This window comes from Pipistrellus kuhlii, unplaced genomic scaffold (genome assembly GCF_014108245.1).
Source record: "Pipistrellus kuhlii isolate mPipKuh1 unplaced genomic scaffold, mPipKuh1.p scaffold_m20_p_3, whole genome shotgun sequence".
In the NCBI taxonomy this organism is placed as follows: Eukaryota; Metazoa; Chordata; class Mammalia; order Chiroptera; family Vespertilionidae; genus Pipistrellus; species Pipistrellus kuhlii.
Genome location: NW_023425529.1, coordinates 96,433,808 through 96,454,552, shown reverse-complemented (window position 1 = coordinate 96,454,552; position 20,745 = coordinate 96,433,808). Strand labels below are relative to the sequence as shown.

At 39.7% G+C, this 20,745-nt stretch overlaps 1 protein-coding gene across 3 annotated transcripts in view; it reads left to right on the top strand.

The window, feature by feature from the left end:
• Window positions 1-20,745, top strand: part of HDHD5 (haloacid dehalogenase like hydrolase domain containing 5) — a 33,650-nt gene that overhangs the window by 674 nt on the left and 12,231 nt on the right. For 2 of the 3 annotated variants that reach the window (XM_036456563.1, XM_036456562.1), the window contains exon 2: window positions 19,813-20,016. In XM_036456563.1, the coding sequence (XP_036312456.1) occupies window positions 19,813-20,016 (204 nt within the window). Of the gene's footprint in view, window positions 1-19,782; window positions 20,017-20,745 lie in introns of all 3 variants that reach the window. The other variant, XM_036456561.1, reaches the window with a different exon arrangement.

Below are 20,745 nucleotides of genomic sequence, written 5' to 3'. Positions count from 1 at the left end.
TAGCTGTTAGGTCGGGAGGTGGGGGGAAGGTTTGTGAAAGAAATCTGGTGCAGAGTCCCTAATTTGGGCCAGGTACTTAAGTGATATCTAATTCTCAACCTTGGATGTAGGTATGACCCTGATGTTAATAAGGAAGCTGAAGTTACGAATCAAGTTTTGAAAAACTTTAAAAGGTCAAACACCTGATATACTACCATGCCAGGTAGTTATATCTATAACCCTGACTTTCCCCTGAGCCACTTGGCCTTATAAATTCACAATTTCTGTATGTAATAATGATGATATTTTATATTTATAATGCTTTCACAGTAAATCTTTGATGTATTTTAAATTAAGTACTTATTTTAAAAAAATAATACTTTGTGCCAGGCACTAAGTACTTCACAACTATATCATTAATCTATATAATTTTCATAGCAACTCCATGAGGTAAGTACTATTATTATTCCCACTTTACAGATGGAAGAACTGAGTCACAGAGAGGTTAAGCGACTTGCCCAAGGGCACACAGCTGGTAAGTGGCAGAATATGGAACCCAGGGCAGTCTGATGCCAGAGTTCTAGCTCTTGTTAGCTATGTTACTGTAATCATTTTGGATATGGAACAGCTAAGATTCAAAGAGTTAAGTGACTTGGCCAGTGTCACAGAGCTAAAAGTACCCAAGCTGGAACCATAGAATGATAATATATCGATGAAAGGACTGCAAATTAGTGACATTATTATAAAGAATAATTGCCATCACTTATAATTGTTATATTGATTCTGGCATCCTGAGATATCTCTGAATGATTTTTATGATATAATAGAATTTAAGAGTATTAGCATTTGAGTTAAATCATGCCTGTATCATTTACTGGCTGTTTGACCTAAGGCAAAATACTACTTTGCTTTCTAAACTTCAGTTTCCTAATATATGTAACTAGTGTGTTACTATGCAGTGTTTTTGTGTGAATAAAAATACAGTACTTTTTATGACAAACTAGAGGCCCAATGCACAGATCGGTGCACCAGTGGGGTCTCTTAGCCTGGCCTGCGCCCTCTCACAATCTAAGACTCCTTGGAGGATGTCAGCTTGCTGGTTTTAGCCCAATTGGGCATGTGCCCTGACCAGGATCTGGTCAAAACTGGCAATCCAGCATTCCCCAAGAGATGTAGTAGTATGCAAAGTGGCAGGGGAGAAGCCCTAGCCCAGGCTGGGCACCACACTGCTCATGCTCATCCCAGTCATTGCCACTGCCTCCACTCAGTAGTGTTGCTGTGGAGGTAGGAGAGGCTCACTCTGAAGCTGCACTTTCCAATTGTGAGCCTGGCATCTGCCAGTCAGTCAGCTGAGAGGCACTCCTGCTGTGGGAGCGCATTGACCACCAGGGGCAGCTCCTACATTGAGCGTCTGCCCCCTGATGGTCAGTGTGCATCATAGTTACTGGTTATTCAGTTGCTTAGGATTTTATATATGTAGATAGATGTAGAGTACTTTGTACAGTGACTGACATATAGTAAGTTATCTCAAATGGGGGAGTGATTGGAGGAGACAGTGAAGTGGACTGTAGTTGTAATGCTATTGTTTAAAATGGCAGTCACCAACTGGTAATGGTGGTCCATGAGATCCGAAAGGTTGGTGACTGCTGGTTTAAAACATACCAAGCCAATTCTAGGTAAAAAGCAAAGACAAAGGAACATCTAAGTAGTCCCTTCATTTCAAATTAATCTTAAACCACACATTTTATTATTAAATTTGTTAATTGATTTTAACAAAACCACACAATAGCACCTCATCAATCTTATAACAAAATTACACTATTCAAGAAACTACTAGCCCTGGCTGGCTCAATGGATAGAGCATCAGCCTGTGGACTAAATGGTCCCAGGTTCAATTCCAGTCAAGGACACATGCCTGGGTTGTGGGCTCCACCCCCAGTAGGGGGCATGCAGGAGGCAGCCAATCAATGATTCTCATCGTTGATGTTTCTATCTTTTGCCCTTCCTCTCTGAAATCAATTATATATATATACAGAGAAACTGCTGTATTTGTTTTTGATTTCTGAAAACTTACATATTTTTAAAAAATGAAATAAAGACAGTTCATCTGTACTGATGGCTGCAACAGTTTTAGTGGTCTTATGTGGCCATATTCTAAATAACACAAGATTTGCTCTCTTAGACATAAGAATCTTCAATTCCTGTTACTTAGAACAGGAAGGTTTCAGAACAATTTAGCAACATCCTTGAGGATCCCTCATCTGTAACTATATAGGAGTAATCATCATCTCTGATACCCAGGTGAATGGTGAATGTAGAAAGAAGTGGACACTTAGCAACATAAAAAGTAAAGGTACACAACTATTTTTTTAAAATGCCACACTAATAATGCAAGATGTTAATAACAGAGGAAACTGGGGGGAGGGATTTTTCTGTACTTTCTGCTCAATTTTTCTGTAAACCTAAAACTGTTACAAAAATAAGGTCTATTCTTTTAAGCGAAGATATAAAAAAAAGAAATATAAGAAAGAAAAAAAAAAGTGAAAAGTACCTAGAGAAAAGAACAAAGAATACATTTTTTTTCTTTTCATTTTTCTCTTCATTCTCCAATCTGTATTCTGATTTTTTTCTACATTACTTGATTTTAGTTTTTAACTAGTCCTGGGTATTAGGCCATATCTTCTAATTAAATTTCATATTGTGTCAATAATAAAATGTGTGGTTTAAGATTAATATCAATTAGTTTTGGTAAAATTGGTTTCATTATCACTTTGCTTCAAGTCACAAATCTTATTAATGATGTTAAATGAGGAGGACATACTGTACTATGAAATCTTCCAGATTCAGCAATTATTAACATTTTGCCACACTTGCTTTGCTTAGCGCCTCCCCCCCCCCTTTTTTTGTGCCTATAAGATTTTTAAACAAATATCTGATTGCTTGTCATTTCAACCTTAAATTCTTCTTTATGTACCTATAAGAAAATAAGGACGTTTTTAATATAATCACAATGCTATTATCATACCTAACAACATTAGTAATTACATAATGTTACTTAAAATCCAGTCCTTTAAAACATTTCCCTAATTGTCTCAAAATTATAGGCAAATGAGTTTTACATTTAAACTTTCAGAACAGTATGCTCTGTGTCCTACAGTACGAGAAGGAAGGTAGATCATATGCTAGAACGACAGAGTCCTTGTTAGTGTCACCAATTCTGCCTTGGCTGGTGTGACTCAGTTTCTTGGGTGTCGTCCTGTACAGCCAAGGTTGCTGATTCAATTCCCAGTCAGGGCACATGCCCACATTGCAGACTTGATTCCTGGTAGGGGGCAAGTAGAAGGCAGCTGATCAGTGTTCTGCTCTTACATTGATGTTTCTTTCTCTCCCTCTCCCCCACTCCCTTTCTCTCTAAAATCAGTAAAAATATATATTTTTAAAAAGAGTTACCAACTCTTTTCCCTTGAGAAGATATAGGGTGAAAAGAAAGTGCCTGAGGGGAAAGGTCTACCTTATTTTACTTAAACCTTCATTTTGGGGGGCATTCAACATTCCATCAACCTTTATTGAGCACCTGCAAGGGTCTAAGCATTGTGTCAGATTTGGGGTTTTGAAGGCAAATCATACCCTCTTTCCCTTTAGACCTGTGCAGTGATTCTCTTTGAAAATAATAAGATGATGAAATTTATAAGGAGATATGGTTATTTTGCCCAGGAAAAATCTATAGCACTTTAAGAGATTTTATGAAAAGACAAATGAAAAGAAAATGTAACTCTTTGTCCTTTTTCTCTAGCTACTTTCACTTTATTTTCTTATATTTCTTTTGTTTTTTCTTGTACCTTCACTTAAAAAAGGCCATCCTGAAACCTCTCTATGGAACCCAGTTAGGACACCAATCCTAGTGGGTTTTGTTGAGGAAAAGGTAGGTGTTGCAGAGATCATTGAGAGCCATTGGGTACATGAGTATATTGAGAACAGAGAAGAACTGGAACTCAGTGGCTGGGGGCTGGCAGGAGGTGCTGGATGACCTGGTACCTCCTGGATCCCTTTTGAGTTGGAGTTGTTGCTGTATGGTCACCTGAAGAGCACTGATTTTACTGTGAGCTCAATTTGAGGCTGAATTTAAAAAAAATATATTTTATTGATTTTGTACAGAGAAGAAGGGAGAGAGATGGAGAGTTAGAAACATCGATGAGAGAGAGTCATCGATCAGCTGCCTCTTGCACACCCCCTACTGGGGATATGCCCGCAACCAAGGTACATGCCCTTGACCGGAATCGAACCCAGGACCCTTCAGTCCCCAAGCCGACGCTCTATCCATTGAGCCAAACCGGTCTCGGCAAGGCTGAATTTTTTAATCTAGCACTTGTGAACTGAATTTGACTAGTTTAATTTTCTCTGAATTTGGTTTCTTTTTCATTTAATTGATTATACAGTGAAAACATAATGAGCACCATGTATAAACCAGGCTACTTTAACTAGGTAATGCTAATTGAAGGTAATGACACCCACCCCCAAAGTGTTGGTACGAGGATTCAATAAAAATATTAGGTCTAGTAATAATTAATGTCGTTTTCTAATACTTTTTAAAATAGAATTTATTTAAACAATACAACAAAATTTAATCAACAATATAGTTGCCGTTGTTTTCTACTACTTGTGCCCAACGCTCAGGAAGCATTTTAATCCCTCTGTTGTAAAATTCTTGTGATTTTGATGCAAAAAATTCGGTCAATGCATTTTTGAGGCATTCTTCATTATTAAATTTTTTTCCAAGAAGAAAGTTTTGCAAAGAACGAAACAAATGGTAATCGGAAGGGGCAATATCAGGAGAATATGCAGGTTGAGGGAGAACTTCCCATTCCAACTGGCGCAGTTTTTCAGCAGTGATTCTTGCAGTATGCGGTCGTGTGTTATCGTGGTGAAGAATTACGCCCTTCCGATTAATCAGCGCGGGTTCTTTTTCTCTTAAAGCTTGGGCTAACCTTTCCAATTGGGCACTATACACTGCACTTGTAATGGTTTGGTTAGATGGTAAAAGTTCATAATGAAGAATTCCTTTAAAATTCCACCAAACACACAACATCACTTTTTTCTCATGCAAGTCAGGTTTTGGCGTGGGCTGCGGAGCCTCATTTTTGCCCAACCATTGAGGCCACCTTTTCAAATTAACATACAGCACCCATTTTTCATCTCCGGTAACAATTTGCCCTAAAAACGGCAAATGGTTTTGACGAGAGAGGAGTGAACTGCAAATTGTGACTCTTTGATTACGGTTGTTGTCGGTCAACTCATGAGGAACCCATTTTCCAAACTTTTGGACTTTGCCAAGTGCACGCAATTGATTGGAAATTGTTTTTTGTGAACAATTTAAAGTTGTCGCAAGCTCTTGTTGGGTAATTTGAGGATTTTGCACCAAAAGAGCTTGAAGGGCTTCTTGATCAAAATTGGACACATGGCCTCTACCACTCTTGTCATCTAACGAAAAATTTCCCTCGCGAAATTTCTCAAGCCAACGCTGGCATTTTCTGGCACTAACTGCATCTTGACCAAGAGCACTACAGATGTTTTTTGCAGCCTCACTTGCTTTTCTTCCTAATTGGAACTCGTAAAGCATGCAGTGCCGAATATGCTCTTCATCCGCTATCTTCTTAGCCCTAGTTTTGCTACAAAAACCAAACCAAACACAAACTTTTTCAAGCAAAACTTGTTAATTGCACTTCACACGTTCTGTAGATCCCACGTGTTTGAAGGTTATGTCAATACAAGTCAACGCCAAGCAAGATTTTAAACGAATGTTTAAAAACGACATTAATTATTATTAAATCCGATATATAGCTTAGTACAATCTACATGTCTGGGGTGCAGGATCAGACATTGGAGTAGAGAAAGATGCTGTTTGTTCAAGCATTCCCTGCATGGTATGTGGGACTTGACAAGTTTCTCTGGGCAGCTCAGTTTGCTGGTGGTCAGAAGTGCTATCTTCTTGGTTTGAGTTTCTCTCCTTCTATTTTTTCAGTGTCCTTTCCTACTTCCAAATTGGCACTGAAGCTGTCATTGTGTAAGGCTGGGAGACTGCAGAAACTAGTGTGAAGGAGCTGAAAGGTCCTTCCCTGGGTGGTCTTCCTTGTTCAGTGGAGGGGAGATAGGATCGTTACTTTGCAGTCATTCTTTTGTCAGTGGAAGTGAGTTATCCCTTTCTCCATCGAGTGCTGGGGGTGGAGTTCTTACCTTGAGAAAGAGAATTTTCTGAGTCTCACATGGGAGAATGAGTGAGTTTTATTTGTGTGGAAGCACATAGTACCTGGATTTCCAGGGCCCCATTTCTCTTAGTCTAGTTACAGAAGAAGTGTAACTAGGGATTCAGTAGAACTAAAATTAAAGCCTATGTCCAGAGTTTCTGTCCTATGGTACAGGTGGGTCAGTTCAGCATAAGTCTAGTTGCAGTCCATTAGTCCATTGTATGTGGAAGTCTTCATGGGCATGGGCCACACAGGAGAATGCCGGTAAAAAGGAGCAAGAGCCCCACAAGCCAGGAATCAACCAAGAAAGCCCAAGAACCCAAGAGAAATAAAAAGAATGAACTTCTTTGTTCAGGGAATTAAGAATTCCAAATCTTCCCACACTTGCAGTGACAATACCCATTCTGGCCAATGACCTCTTCCCAGGTGTGATTGACAGACAAGCACCTTCTTTAGTTCCCACAACTTTACTGGCATGCATCTAGATATCTCCCCCCTGTCCAATTCCTTCCCCCAGCGGAGGAATGGACCACTGGGTGGTCCCTGGGGAGTATAAAGCTGCAGCTTCCTGGTGAAGCTGCCTGAATGACATGCCTATTCTCCTTCCTTGTTATTAATAACTAGGTAAATTACAACTGTGTCAACTCCGTTTTTTATATTGTTTCAGAAACCCATGTCTCAGCTTCCTTGATCCCACATCTTCTTTTTGTTGTTGTTAATCATTACCTCAGGATATTTTTCCATTGATTTTTAGAGAGCGTGGAAAGGAGGGGGAGAGAGAGAGAGAGAGACATCAATTGGTTGCCTTCCCAACTCTCCCAGACCTGGACCAGGGATCTATCCTGAAACCAGGGTACATGCCCTTGACCAGAATCCCCCTTGACCAGAATCAAACCTGGGACCCTTTAGTCAGAGGACTGATGCACTTTTGCTATTGACTTACATGGCGCATCCTTAAATGGTGATGCTCTTCCTGGTTCTCTGTGAGCCACACTTTAACTCTTACTCTGTGTGTGTTTCTCGGGATCTCCTGTCTTCTCCCAAGTTTTAGCTAAGAGTAGAGACCTTCTAGATTTTCATCTCCAGGACCTTCTGTCCAGGGCTGATATCTCCATTTGCAAGTGTTGCAGGTCCAAAGTGGGACATAATTTCTGCCCTTCCCTCCTCTTAGTTGATGCTCCTCCTGAATTCCTTGGATCATTGGGTGATACCAACCCTCCTAGGTTCCCAAGCCAAAAAGAGCATGTAGTTTCTGTGGTCCCACTCTCCTCCCCTGCATCTGATTGTTACCAGGCCTGGCTGTTATTCCTTCTATTCTGATCTGCCTTATCCTTTACATTCCTGTTGCAACACCTAGTAAAAACTTCCACTATCATCTCTGTCTTGAATTGCAGTGAATCCCACCTCTGTCTTGAATTCCAGTGAATTCCTGTTGCAACACCTAGTAAAAACTACTACTATCACCTCTGTCTTGAATTGCAGTGAATCTCTTCAATGTGACTCTCTTTAGTCCACTCAATCCATTTTTCACTCTGCAGCCAAGATTTTTCAACAGCAAAAGTCTGATGATGTCTTTTTCCTATTTCAAGCTCCTTATTTTACGTTGGCTAATCTTGTCATGGCTTATACAGCCCCATCTGCAATAGGTAAGGTACCCCTGATTCAGGTTCTCAGGGTCCCTATCTAATAAAGAGAGAATATGTAAATTGACCATCACATCATCACAGAGATGGTGGCACCCATAGCCACAAGATAGCAGTGCCCAGTCCCCTCAGCCCTGCCAGAGTCCCCCAGTCCTTTCAGCCAAGCTGGCGAGTGGGAAGAGAGGGTGTGGCAGGTGCATGGTGCGGCTGGACCCGCCCTCAGCCTCCCAGCTACCCAGGCTGGCCCAAGGCACAAGCAAGCCTCGGATGTTGGCTGCCCAGCTGCCTGAGGCTTAGGTAACCAGGATCAGCAAAGGCTTGTGCTGCTGGCAGTGGCAGCAGCAGAGGTGTGATGGGGGCTGATCTCTGGGTCACCTCCTGGCCCTCAAGGTTCCCAGGCTGTGAGAGGGGGAAGGCCAGCCCAGGCTGAGGGAACCCCCTTCAGTGCATGAATTTTCATGCCTTGGGCCTCTATCCTCTTAATATAGTGCTCAGTGTAGAAGGGCCTATGCTGCTTATGCTGCTTGTTTAGTTGTCTTCCCCTTGAACTGTTTGGCAGAGCCACTTCTGCCTGCTTGTCTAGCCTTGTGCTGATTGGGTTCTCAATAGATATTATTAAATGCATGCATATATTTATATCCTTTGTTGCCCAGCTCAATAAAAACCTACCTCTGTTAAATTCTGTTTACTCAGAACTTAAATACTCAGGATTGCTTTGCACTTATGAAAATGAAGCAGTTTTATTGAGTTTTTGTGTCCTAGACTAGTTTGTTTCTTCACCCAAGCTTAGTGAAGGTGTGGAACAGTTATTCTGTTTTTGGTTGATCCTCACATAGGAACACTATGCACAAAATAAGCATGACTTCACTTGGCAACCAAAAAAAGGAGACTAGCAAACAAGTTAGGTTGGGGTTTTTGACAATTGAAAAACATCTCATACATTAATATTTATGAAATAAGAAATTGAATGAATTTTTTTTTTAATCCAAGAAATACAGATTAAGATTGAGAAGGCAAATCGAGAGCAGGTAACCCCCCTCCCCCCCCCCCTTTGGCTGCATCACTGTAACCACAGCCCTGGCTTCTGAAATCTCGCTCACTTCTTGACAGATTGACAGTGAGAGGCAGGGGACGGGGAGGGCTATGTGCATGTGCTTCGATCTGGGAAATTTCCCCCTAAGTGTAGATAAGGAACCAAGCTCTCCCCCAGTAGCCTAGGCAATAGGAAGCGGCTCCTGTGGCTTAGGCCCCATAGGGTCAGCATGGGCCTGCTCAGCTCCCAGGCCCACCCAGCATTGTGCCAGGGCCCTGGCTGTAGATTCTGAGCAGTTGTGGGTGAGAAGCTGCAGGAGAAATAGTCGAGAGCAAGGGGCAACTGTGGGAGCGAGCAGCACCGGGCATAGGGAGAGATGGGCCGCCTGCCCTGTGCCCAACAGAGGGTCGACCCCTGGCTGGTGCTGAGAGTTCAAGCTCTGCTTAGTTGAGGCCCTGCTCTTCCTTTGCTAACTGCAACAGATACCCAGAAGCTTAGCATGTAACATAGAATGTCTAGAATGTGTATGTACTCCATATATGGGAGACAAGAAACCTAGAAATGTATATAAGGCAAAAACTTCACCACGTTCAGTGCTCAGCCTCTGGAGAGGACTCCACTGAGCTAGTACTGGTGCAAATAAACAGTACTTTCTGTACCTCCAAGTGCATTTGGTTTGTCATTTCCCGCTGGCCTGCTTTCTGCCGTAACAAGATGAAATACAATTTTTTTTAACTTTTAAATTTAGACATTTGTTATTAACAAACTCTCTGATACATTTGTAAATCAAATTTTACTTTGTATGTATTACCAGTGGCCATGCAAGTTGATGTTTTTTTGGAAAACAGTTTGTCAGGTGGTGTTATATCTTTAAAATATTTGTAGTTTTTTGACTTACTACTCCTACTTTTAAGAATCTAGCTCAGGGAAAAATGGATAATGTGGAAAAATCAGCATAAAGAGATTCCTATAGCATTATTTATAGTAGCAAAACTGTAGAAAATCCTAAATATCTAATATAGGAGAAAGAGTGTTTAGTGGATTATTCACTCAGTATATTATGGAGCTAGAAATGATGATTAAGAGATAGCTATGTATTGATCTGGAAAGATAACCAAGAAACCAAGACATACCAAGTAAAAAAAAGGAAACAATATAATGCTACTAGTGGCCCGTTGCACGAAATTTGTGCACGGGGGGGGGGGGGGGGGGGATGTGAACCTCAGCCCAGCCTGTACCCTCTCCAATCTGGTACCCCTAAAGGGACAGTCAGATATCTCTCTCACAATCCAGGACAGCTGGCTCCCAACTGTTCACCTGCTTGCCTGCCTGATTGCCCCTAACTGCCATCCACTGCCAGCCTGGTCACTCCTCATTGCCCTCCCCTGCTGGCCTGGTCACCCCTAACTGCCCTCCCCTGCCAGCTTGGTCACTTCTAACTGCTCCCCCCTGCTGGCCTGATTGCCCATCACTGCCCTTCCCTACCGGCCATCTTGTGGTGGCCATCTGTCCACATGGGGGCAGCCATTTTGACCATATGGGGGTGGCCTCTTGTGTGTTTAGTGATGGTCAATTTGTATATTACCTCTATTATATAGTATTTATGTGTTAAGAAATTTTGACTATATATCTATAAAAGATATATATATATATATATATATATATATATATATATATATATATATGAAGTTTCTGGAAAATATACAAGAGGGAGTAGCACTGTGTGTAAGAAAAAGACAAGAACCCTAAAAAATATTTATGTTTGTAGTTTTTTAAAAACCCTGTGTGTGTAGTTAAAATAAAAATTTAAAAGATGGAAGCAAGAAAATGGCTACAGAATAGACAGATGTGTTCCAAGTCTTATCCCGGAGCAGAAAGATAGAATAGCTGAGGTTTGCACGGGGAGTGTTTGTTAGAAACCTAAGGGACAGCTAAACTCCAGGAAAAGGTGGGGACTGCTAGATGGGGTTCCCTTGACTGGGCAGCCCCCACAGTGCTGGGTCCCCTACTAGAGCTATAGGTGCGGACGGGGATACTGTGCCTCCTTGAAAGGGAAAGTGGATCTTATCGGAATCCTGAAAATCCACATCTGCAACAACCACCGAACAGCTGGGAGCACCAGAACACCTGTCCCAACTTGGCACAAATACGCTGATTCAAAGGAGCTCTTCAGTCCACCACAGAAAGATCAGATTTTGCTGGGGATTAGGTGAGGTCTCTGGTCCCGGCAGGAGACAGAAACGCACCCACTACAGGAGCTGGAGGACCAGGAAAGTCTGTGCCTAGAAAAGTCAGTGGCTGTTAGGGATGGCATGATCTGTGAATGTGGAAGGGGATCCTCAGAGCTGCTAACAGAAGGGATCTCTAAAAAGCAACCCATTTTGATCTGACGTGGAGGGACAGCCTAAGAATTTCAAAGGTGTGCAGGCTGCTTAGACTTGTGCGTAAACCCATTGTTTTCACACTTGGACTTTTTCCACTTCATTTCCTTGTTTCTAATTACTAAGCAAGAATCACCCATTTGGGGACCTCCTAGGAGACTGCAGGGGGAAGTTGTTTTTCTGGAACCTGGGGATGGAGTGGGGAGTGACCATTGGAGAGCCAGCTCTGAGGCAGCCCACCTCCACAAAACGGTATTGAGTGTCAGAAAGAAAAAAGGATAGAGAGGCCATAGAGACCCAGAAGTCAATCCAGAAACATTGCCACCCAGGGGCTGAATCACAAATTGACTCTTATGTAATAAAAAAATAAAGGAATATGAGAAATTAAGACACCGCCTGCTTAAAAATCAGGACTGGCTTACAACACTGAGGAGCAGTGGGACACAGAGAATTGCAATACTATCCAGCCTGGGAAACAGGCATGCCAAACAGAACAATAGAGGAAGTAAATGACCTTCACTACACATTTTATTTTTTATTTTAATTTTTTGCATTTTTTACTTAAGAAAGTATTTTTTTTTCATTTTTCTCACTTGATTTTACTTTTTCAATTATTAAATTTTTATTTTCAATGAGCATTATTATTACAACTATTTTACCTTTTATTTAAATGTCATTTTATTTTTTCTTTATTTTACTTTGGGATTAGTGTACTACATCCTATTCTCATCTTTCCTTTAGCATCGTTTTACCCTATCTCTACCTTTATGCCATCACTCTCTTCCTAACCTTTCCCTTTTTGGTGTCCTGTTTATCTTAACCCTTTCCTGCTTTAGATTTTTCCTATTTTTTCTGTTTAATCCCTGCTAAAATTTCACCCTACTTAATATGTTTAATTTCCAACCCCTTGCTCCAAATCCATATACGCCTCTTTCTTCACCGTCTTAACTATCAAAAAATTGTTTTTCTCTCTCTCCTTTTGTTCTTGTTTACTTGAATGTTGATTATATCAAATTTTTATGCTTTTTTTGTGAGATTATTTTGCTTATTCTTTTTTATTTGTTTGTTTTTTACTTATGATTTCCCTTGCCTCGCTTGATATTAGTTGGTGTTGTAGTTTGTATTAATCTCCAGGTTCTTGTTGCTGGCATTTGCTGGAATTAGTGGTGGTTCTATTGGAGTTTACTCCCCATGTATAGTTTGTAAATTTTTTCTCTCTTACACTCTTTCTTTTCTATTTTTTTTTTCCTTTTTCCAATTTCATTTTAATACTCCCTTTTCCCCCCTTTCTTTTTACTCTTCCTCTTTCTCTCTTATCCCCTAATTTGAGTTTCTATGGTGGTCACCTTTATTTGGAGGTTATTAATATCACGAATACATTTCTCTTTAGAGCCTTGTGTGTTGTACCTGGTTGTGTTGTATTTTGTACCTTTAAATCAACACAGGAGAGAGAGAACTACATAACCAGACATTTAGAGAAGAGAGACCCTGGGGAGAAAATGAAACAGTACGCATATGAAAGAAAAGCAGGCATCTCCAGAAAAGGAAGTAAATAAATTAGAGGCAAGCAATCTATCCGAAAAATAATTCAGAGAAATGGTCATAAGGTGGCTGAAAAAAATGGAGGAGAATTCGATAATATGAGTAAGAACCAAGAGGAAATGAAAAGAACCCAGAAGTAATGAAAAATGACATTGCTGCTGTAAAGAACTCAATAGAAAGCATCAAGAGTAGACTAGAAGAAGCAGAGGACCACATCAGTGAGCTAGAAGACAAGATGGGGGGAAAAAAATACCCAAATAGAGCAGCTTCTAGGAAAAAAATAAAAAAAGCAGGAGGAGAGCCTAAGGGAACTTTGGGACAACGTGAAAAACAAAACACATCTGCCTTACAAGGGTTTCAGAAAAAGAGGAAACTGAGCAAGGAATAGAAAACCTGTTTGAAAAAATGAGAGAAAACTTCCCTGATATAGGGAAGAAAAACCCACACAAATCCAAGAAGCTCACAGAGTTCCTAGCAAAAAGAACCTCAATAGACCAGTGCCAAGGCATATTATGATAAAATTGGCAGACACCACCTACAAAATAAGAATCTTAAAAGCGGCCAGAGACGGAAAGTTACATACAAAGGAACACCCATCACACTAGCAACTGATTTCTCAACAGAAACTTATCAGGCAAGAGGAAATGGAATGAAATATACAAAGTCATGCAAAAGAAGGGTCTGAATCCAAGAATACTGTACCCAGCAAAGCTATCAATCAAAATTCAAGGTGAAATCAGGAGCTTCAAAGACAAAAAAAGACTAAGGGAATTTATCACCACCAAACCAGCAATGCAAGAAATGCTAAAGGGTCTACTGTAAAAAAAAAAAAAAAAAAAAGAAAGAAAGAAGGAAATAGGAAGTGAAGAAGAAACACAGGGGTATAGAATAAAAATGGCAACAAACAAGTACCTATCAATAATAACTTCAAATATAAATGGATTGAATGCCCCAATCAAAAGACATAGGGTAATGAATTGGATAAGAAAACAAGACCCATATATCTGCTGTCACCAAGAAACACACATCAGAAAAAAAGACGCACACAGACTGGAGGTGAAGGGATGGAAAAAGGTTTTCTAGGTGAATGGCAATGGAAAAAAAGCTGGGGTAGCAATACTTATATCTGAAAAATTAGATCTCAAAGTGAAGGAGGTGACAAGAGATAAGGAAAGCCACTGCATAATATTAAAGGGAGCAATCCAACAAGTAGAAATAACCTTGGTAAACATATATGTACCCAATACAGGAGCACACAAATACGTAACAAAAACTGCTCGAGGATATCAAGAGAGAGATTAACAGCAATATAATCATAGTAGGAGACTTTTAATACTCCACTATCACCATTGGACAAATCCTCTTAACAAAAAATCAGCAAAGAAACATCAATCCTAAATGACTCACTAGACCAGATAGAATTAATTGACATCTTCAGAACATTTCACCCCAAAGCCATAGAATATACATTCTTCTCAAGTGCACATGGGTCATTTTCAAAGATAGGCCATATGTTGGGACTTAAGCAAAGTCTTTCCAAATTTAAGAAGATAGAAATCATATCAAGTTCTTCTAAGATCACAGTGGCATAAAACTGGAAATGAACTACAATTAAAACAATCCAAAGAAGTCAAACACATGGAGACTAACCAGCATGCTATTAAACAATGACTGGGTCACCAGAGAGATCAAAGAATAAAAAACATCCTGGCAACAAATGACTATGAAAACACAAAATCCAAAATCTATGGGACACAGCAAAAGCAATCTTGAGAGGGAAGTTCATAGCTCTACAAGCCTACTGCAAAAAACAAGAAACAATGGTAATAAATTACCTAACCATGCAACTCAAAGAATTAGAAAGAGAGCAATAAGAAAAGTCCAGTGTAAGCAGAAGGAAGTAAATAATAAAGATCGGAGTGGAGATAAATGACATAGAGACCAAAGAAACAATACAAAAGATAAACAAAACCAATAGCTGGTTCTTTGAAAGGATAAACAAGATTGATGAACCTCTAGCCAGGCTGACCAAGAAGCAAAGAGGACCCAAATAAACAATATCAGAAATGAAAAATGTGAAATAACAACAGACCCTGCTGAAATACAAAGGATACTAATATAAAAAATACTACAAACAACTCTATTCCAACAAACTTTACAATGTAGAAGAAATGGACATATTCCTAGAAAACATAATCTTCCAAAATTCAATCAGGAAAAATCAAAACATCTCAATAGGCTGATAACTATGGAAGAAATTGAATCAGTCATAAAAAAGATTCCGCCAAACAAAAGCCCGGGCCCAGACAACTTCACAGGAGAGTTTTACCAAACATTCAAAGAAGAACTAACACTATCCTCTCAGACTATTCCAAAAAATTCAAGAGGAATGAATTTTTTGGTATAGTCTGAGCTCCTTCTATGAAGCCAGCATCACCCTAATACCAAAACCAGATAAAGGCAATGCAATGAAATAGAATTACAGGCCAATATCCCTCATGAACATACATACCAAAATCCTCAAAAAAAATTCTAGCAAATCAGCTCCAACAGTAGATCAGAAAGATCATACACCATGACCAAATAGGATTTGCAACAGGAATGCAAGCATGGTACAATATCTGCAAATCAATAAATGTGATACATCACATAAACAAATTGAGAGATAAAAATCACATAGTAATATCAATTGATGCAGAAAAGTCATTTGACAAAATCCAACACCCCATCTTGATAAAAGCTCTAAACAGGTGGGAATAGAAGGATCATACTTCAACTAATAAAAGGTATATATGATAAACCCATAGCAAACATACTCAATGGGCAAAAACTAAAACCATTTTCCCTAAGAACAAGACAGGGATGCCCACTCTTACCGCTCCTGTTTGACATAGTACTAGAACTAGCCATTGCAAATAGACAAGAAGAAGAAATAAAAGACATCCAAATTGGAAAAAAAGGAAAGCTGTCCTTATTTGCAGATGACATGATATTGTACATAAAAACCTGAAACACTCCATCAAAATCTAATAGATTTAATAATTTAATTTGGAGATGTAACAAAATTAATGCCAAGAATCTATGGCCTTTCTATACACCAATAGTGAACTTATAGAAAGAGAGACTAAAAAAGCAATCCAATTTTCCATCACACCAAAAAAATTAAGATACCTAGGAATAAACTTAACTAAGAAGGTAAAAGACCTATATGTGGAAAACTACAGGACACTGAAAAAAGAGAGAGAGGAAGACATAAACAGATGAAAGGACATACCGTATTTTTTGGACCATAAGACGCACTTTTTTCCCCCCAGAAGTGGGGGGAAAAAGTCCTTGCGTCTTATGGTCCAAATATAGCCTACACATATACTTTAAAAAAAAAAGTTTTTTTACTTGCCCGGCTCTGTGTGGTCTCTGTGTGCTTGCCCGGCTCTAAAATGGTTCTAAATGCTGCTGTTTACTTTACAGGGTTGATTACATGTGTTTATGACTGTGATGTTGGGTTTTAATGCACATAAAATATTTTAGAACACTATTTGTTTCAGAATCTTTTTTTCTTCATTTCCCTTCTCTAAAAACTGGTGCGTCTTATGGTCCGAAAAATACGGTACCATTTTCTTTTTTTTTCTTTTTTTAAATATATTTTATTGATTTTTTACAGAGAGGAAGGGAGAGAGATAGAGCTAGAAACGTCAATGAGAGAGAAACATCGACCAGCTGCCTCTTGCACACCCCCTACCGGGGATGTGCCCGCAACCAATGTACATGCCCTTGACCGGAATCGAACCCGGGACCTTTCAGTCCGCAGACCGACGCTCTACCACTGAGCCAAACCAGTTTCGGCAAGACATACCATTTTCATGGATTGGTAGATTCAACGTCATTAAAATGTCCATACTACCCAAAGCAATATAGATTCAATGCCCTCCCCATTAAAATACAAATGGCATACTTCACAGACCTAGAAAAAACTCTCCAAAAATTCATCTGGAATAAAAAAAGACCCCCATATAGCTTCAGCAATCCTGAGAAAGAAGAATTAAATAGGAGGGGTCTCAATACCAAATTTCAAGCTGTATTACAAAGCCACTGTTCTCAAAACAGCCTGGTACTGGCACAAAAAGAGACATATAGATGAATGGAATAGAATAGAGAATCCAGACATAGACCCAAACCACTATGCTTAATTAATATTTGACAAAGGTGACATGAATATACAGTGGAGTCAAGACAGTCTGTTCAACAAATGGTGTTGGGAAAATTGGACAGATAATGTAAAGAAAAAAATGAAACTAGATCACCAACTTACACCATACACAAAATATACTCAAAATGTATACAGGACTTAAACATAAGATGTGAGACCATAAAAATACTAGAGGCATCCACAGGCAGCAAAATCTCAAACATATGCTGAAAGAACTTCTTTACTGATACTGCCCCTAGGGAAAATAAACAAATGGGACTACATCAAAATAAAAAGCTTTTTTACAGCAAAAGAAACCACCAATGAAACAAGGAAGCCCAATGTATGGGAGAACATATTTGCAAATGTCATCACTGATAAAGGTTTAATCTACAGGCAGTTTATACAACTTAATAAAAGGAAGATAAATGATCCAATTAAAAAAAAATGGCCAACGGACCTAAATATAATCTTTTCAAAAAAAGACAGAAGGAAGGCCAAGAGGCACATGAAAACATGCTCAAAGTCACTAATTATCTGAGAGATGCAAATCACAATGACAATGTGATACCATCTCACACCTTTCAGAATGGCTATCATCAAGAAATCAACGAACTACAAATGTTGGTGAGGATGCGGAGGAAAAGGAACACTCATGCACTATTCTTGGGAATGCAGACTGGTGCAGCCACTGTGGAGAACAGTATGGAGTTTCCTCAAGAAACCGAAAATGGAACTCCCATTTGACCCAGTAATCCCACTCCTAGGAATATATCCCAAGAAACTAGAAACACCAATCAGAAAGCATATATGCACCTCTATGTTCATAACAGCACAATTTACAATGACTAAGATTTGGAAACAGCCTAGGTGCTCGTCAGCAGATGACTGGGTCAGAAAACTTTGGTACATCTACACAATGGAATACTATGCTGCCATAAAAAAGAAGAAATTCTTACCATTTGCAGAAATCTGGATGGAATTGAGAATATTGTGCTAAGTAAAATAAGCCAGTCAATGAAAGAGAAATACTGGGTGATCTCACTCATCTATGGAAAATAAAGAACATTATAAACTGATGAACTAAATGATAGTTTCAGAGATAGTAAGGCATCAAACAGACTGTCAAATTACAGTGGGAAGGTTAGGGAGAGGTGGGTGGATAAAAGATCAACCCAAGGGCTTATATTTATGCATATAAGCATAACCATTGGACTCAAAACTTTGGGGTGTGGGCATGTATGGGATGAGGTGGGGGTGGTTAATGGTAAGATATGTACACATATAATAACTTAATACAAAAATTAAAAAAAGATTTTAAAAATGCTTGTATGTCAAACAAAAAAGACAAGATGAAAAATTACACATATAAAGTATAGTTGTAGCTATATTACAAACAAGAATAGATAAAGTAGACAAAAAGAAAATATTTTCCTGGCCATAATGGTTCAGTTGGTTGGAGCTTTGCCCTGTGCACTGAAAAGTTGCTGATTCCAGTCCCTACCATGGCTCATACCTTGGTTGCATATTCAATTCCCAGTTGGGGCATGGATGGAAGGCAACCTAAGCATGTCTTTAGGTTAAGATTGAAAATAAATAAATTAAAAACAAAATATTAATTGATTGTGTTAAAGTGCAGAGATTGCCCACCTGGTGTGGCTCAGTGGTTGATTGTAGACCTATGAACTAGGAGGTCACAGTTCGATTCCCAGTCATGTCAGTCAGGCACACGCTCCTCAGTAGGGGCATGCAGAAGATAGCCAATCTATGATTCTCTCTCATCATTGATTTTTCTGTCTCTCTATGAAATCAATAAAAAAAATATATTTTAAAATAAAGTTCAGGGATTATGTTTTGAATTTCTAGTTTGTAATTTAAAATTCTTTATATTAGTTATGGAAACATTTTTAAAATATGTTTTTATTGATTTCCCAGAGGAAGGGAGAAGAAGAGAGAGATAGAAACATCAATGATGAGAGAGAACAATTGATCTGCTGCTTCCTGCACGTCCCACACAGGATAGAGCACTCAACCCTGATATGTGCCCCAACTGGCAATCAAACTGTGACCTAATTCATAGGTCAATGCTCAACCACTGAAACACACCAGCCGGGCTGGAAAAATAATTTTTAGCAAAATAGTTATGTGTTTAAACATACATGAAAAAGGACCAATTCTTTAGTATTGATGGGCTTGCTCTATCAGAAATCCCATGTCCTCATTTTATGTTGTAGGCCCTGGGCAACTTGAGAATAATGTGGAGTTCCTCTTTTTTTTTTTTTTTTTTTTTAAGAGCTTTTATTGGGCAAATTACAAAGGTAGAAGAAGCAATTTGTATAAGAAACAGGCTTGGCAAACAAGTTATGGAGGTAAAGGAAGGCTCTTTGAGCTTGAGAGTGAGGAAGCTGATGGTAACATGCCTGGGGCTGGAATGGCTAGGGGAAAGGGAAAGGGAAAGGCATGGCCATGCTCCCTGGAGGGAGAGCACCAAGTCCCTCTTTTTTTTCTTTTTAAAATATATTTTTATTGATTTCGGAGAAGAAGAATGAGGGGGAGAGAGAGTGAGAGAAACATCAGTGATGAGAGAGAATCATTAATCAGTTGCTTCCTGTACACCCCACACTGGGGATGGAGCCCCCAACCAGGGCATGTGACCTGACCAGGAATCCAACCTTAACCTCCTGGTTTATAGTTTGAGGTTCAACCACTGAACCATGCAGGCTGGGCCCCAGTCATTCTTTTTAAGTTCCTTCCTCCTCTTTGCCTCTTGACTTAGGCAGTGGCGGCTCTTTTCTCTCCTCTGCAGAGCCAGCCTACCTTTGGGTTCCTGTTGGACATCGATGGAGTGCTGGTACGGGGCCATAGAGTGATCCCTGCTGCTCTGAAAGCCTTCCACAGGCTGGTGAATGCTCAGGGGAAGCTGCGTGTGCCTGTGGTCTTTGTCACGAATGCTGGGAACATTTTACAGCATGGCAAAGCCCAGGAGCTGTCAGCTCTGCTGGGCTTTAAGGTAAGGAGGCAGCTGGAGACTCAAGGGCCTGGTCCTGACTAAGGCTTTTTCTGACTAAGCCTTTTTCCTTGGGGTGCAGAATAGTATTGATAAGCCTGAGGGCATGGCCAGTTAGTTCAGTACAAACCCTGCTTGAAAAATAACTTGAAGTTTAAGCCCAGCCTCATAAATAAAGCCTCATCAACAGGGTAATTTTTTATATATACATACATGTTAAGTACAAAATCCTGCCCATGGAGTTGGTAGTTCAGCCTATAGTTTTTATATTCATTTCTTCTGGGCATCAGGATTGTCTCTTTCGAACTATCAGCCCCTAGAAAGTAAGGGTCACATTTTTCGTTTTTTTAATGTTTACATTGATTTGAGGGGGGGGAGGGAGAAAAGAGAGAAACATCAATGAGAGAGAACCATCAATTGGCTGCCTCCTACATGCTCCCTACTGGAGGTTGAGCACACCACCCTGGACATGTGCCCTGACAAGGAATCAAACCAGCAATCTTTTGGTGCATGAGATGACACTCAACCAACTGAGCTATACTAGTCAGGGTGAAGGTCACATTTTTCTAAATCTCTGTATGCCAAGTGGGACTCTGAAGTAACAGCCCTTATTTCTCATAAATAAGATGCACGCATGTAAATAAGTACTATCCCCAAAAGCAGTCCCTCTTCACCCACTTTCAACTGCACATGTATTTCATATTGACACACTCATTCTTTGTTGAGGGTGTT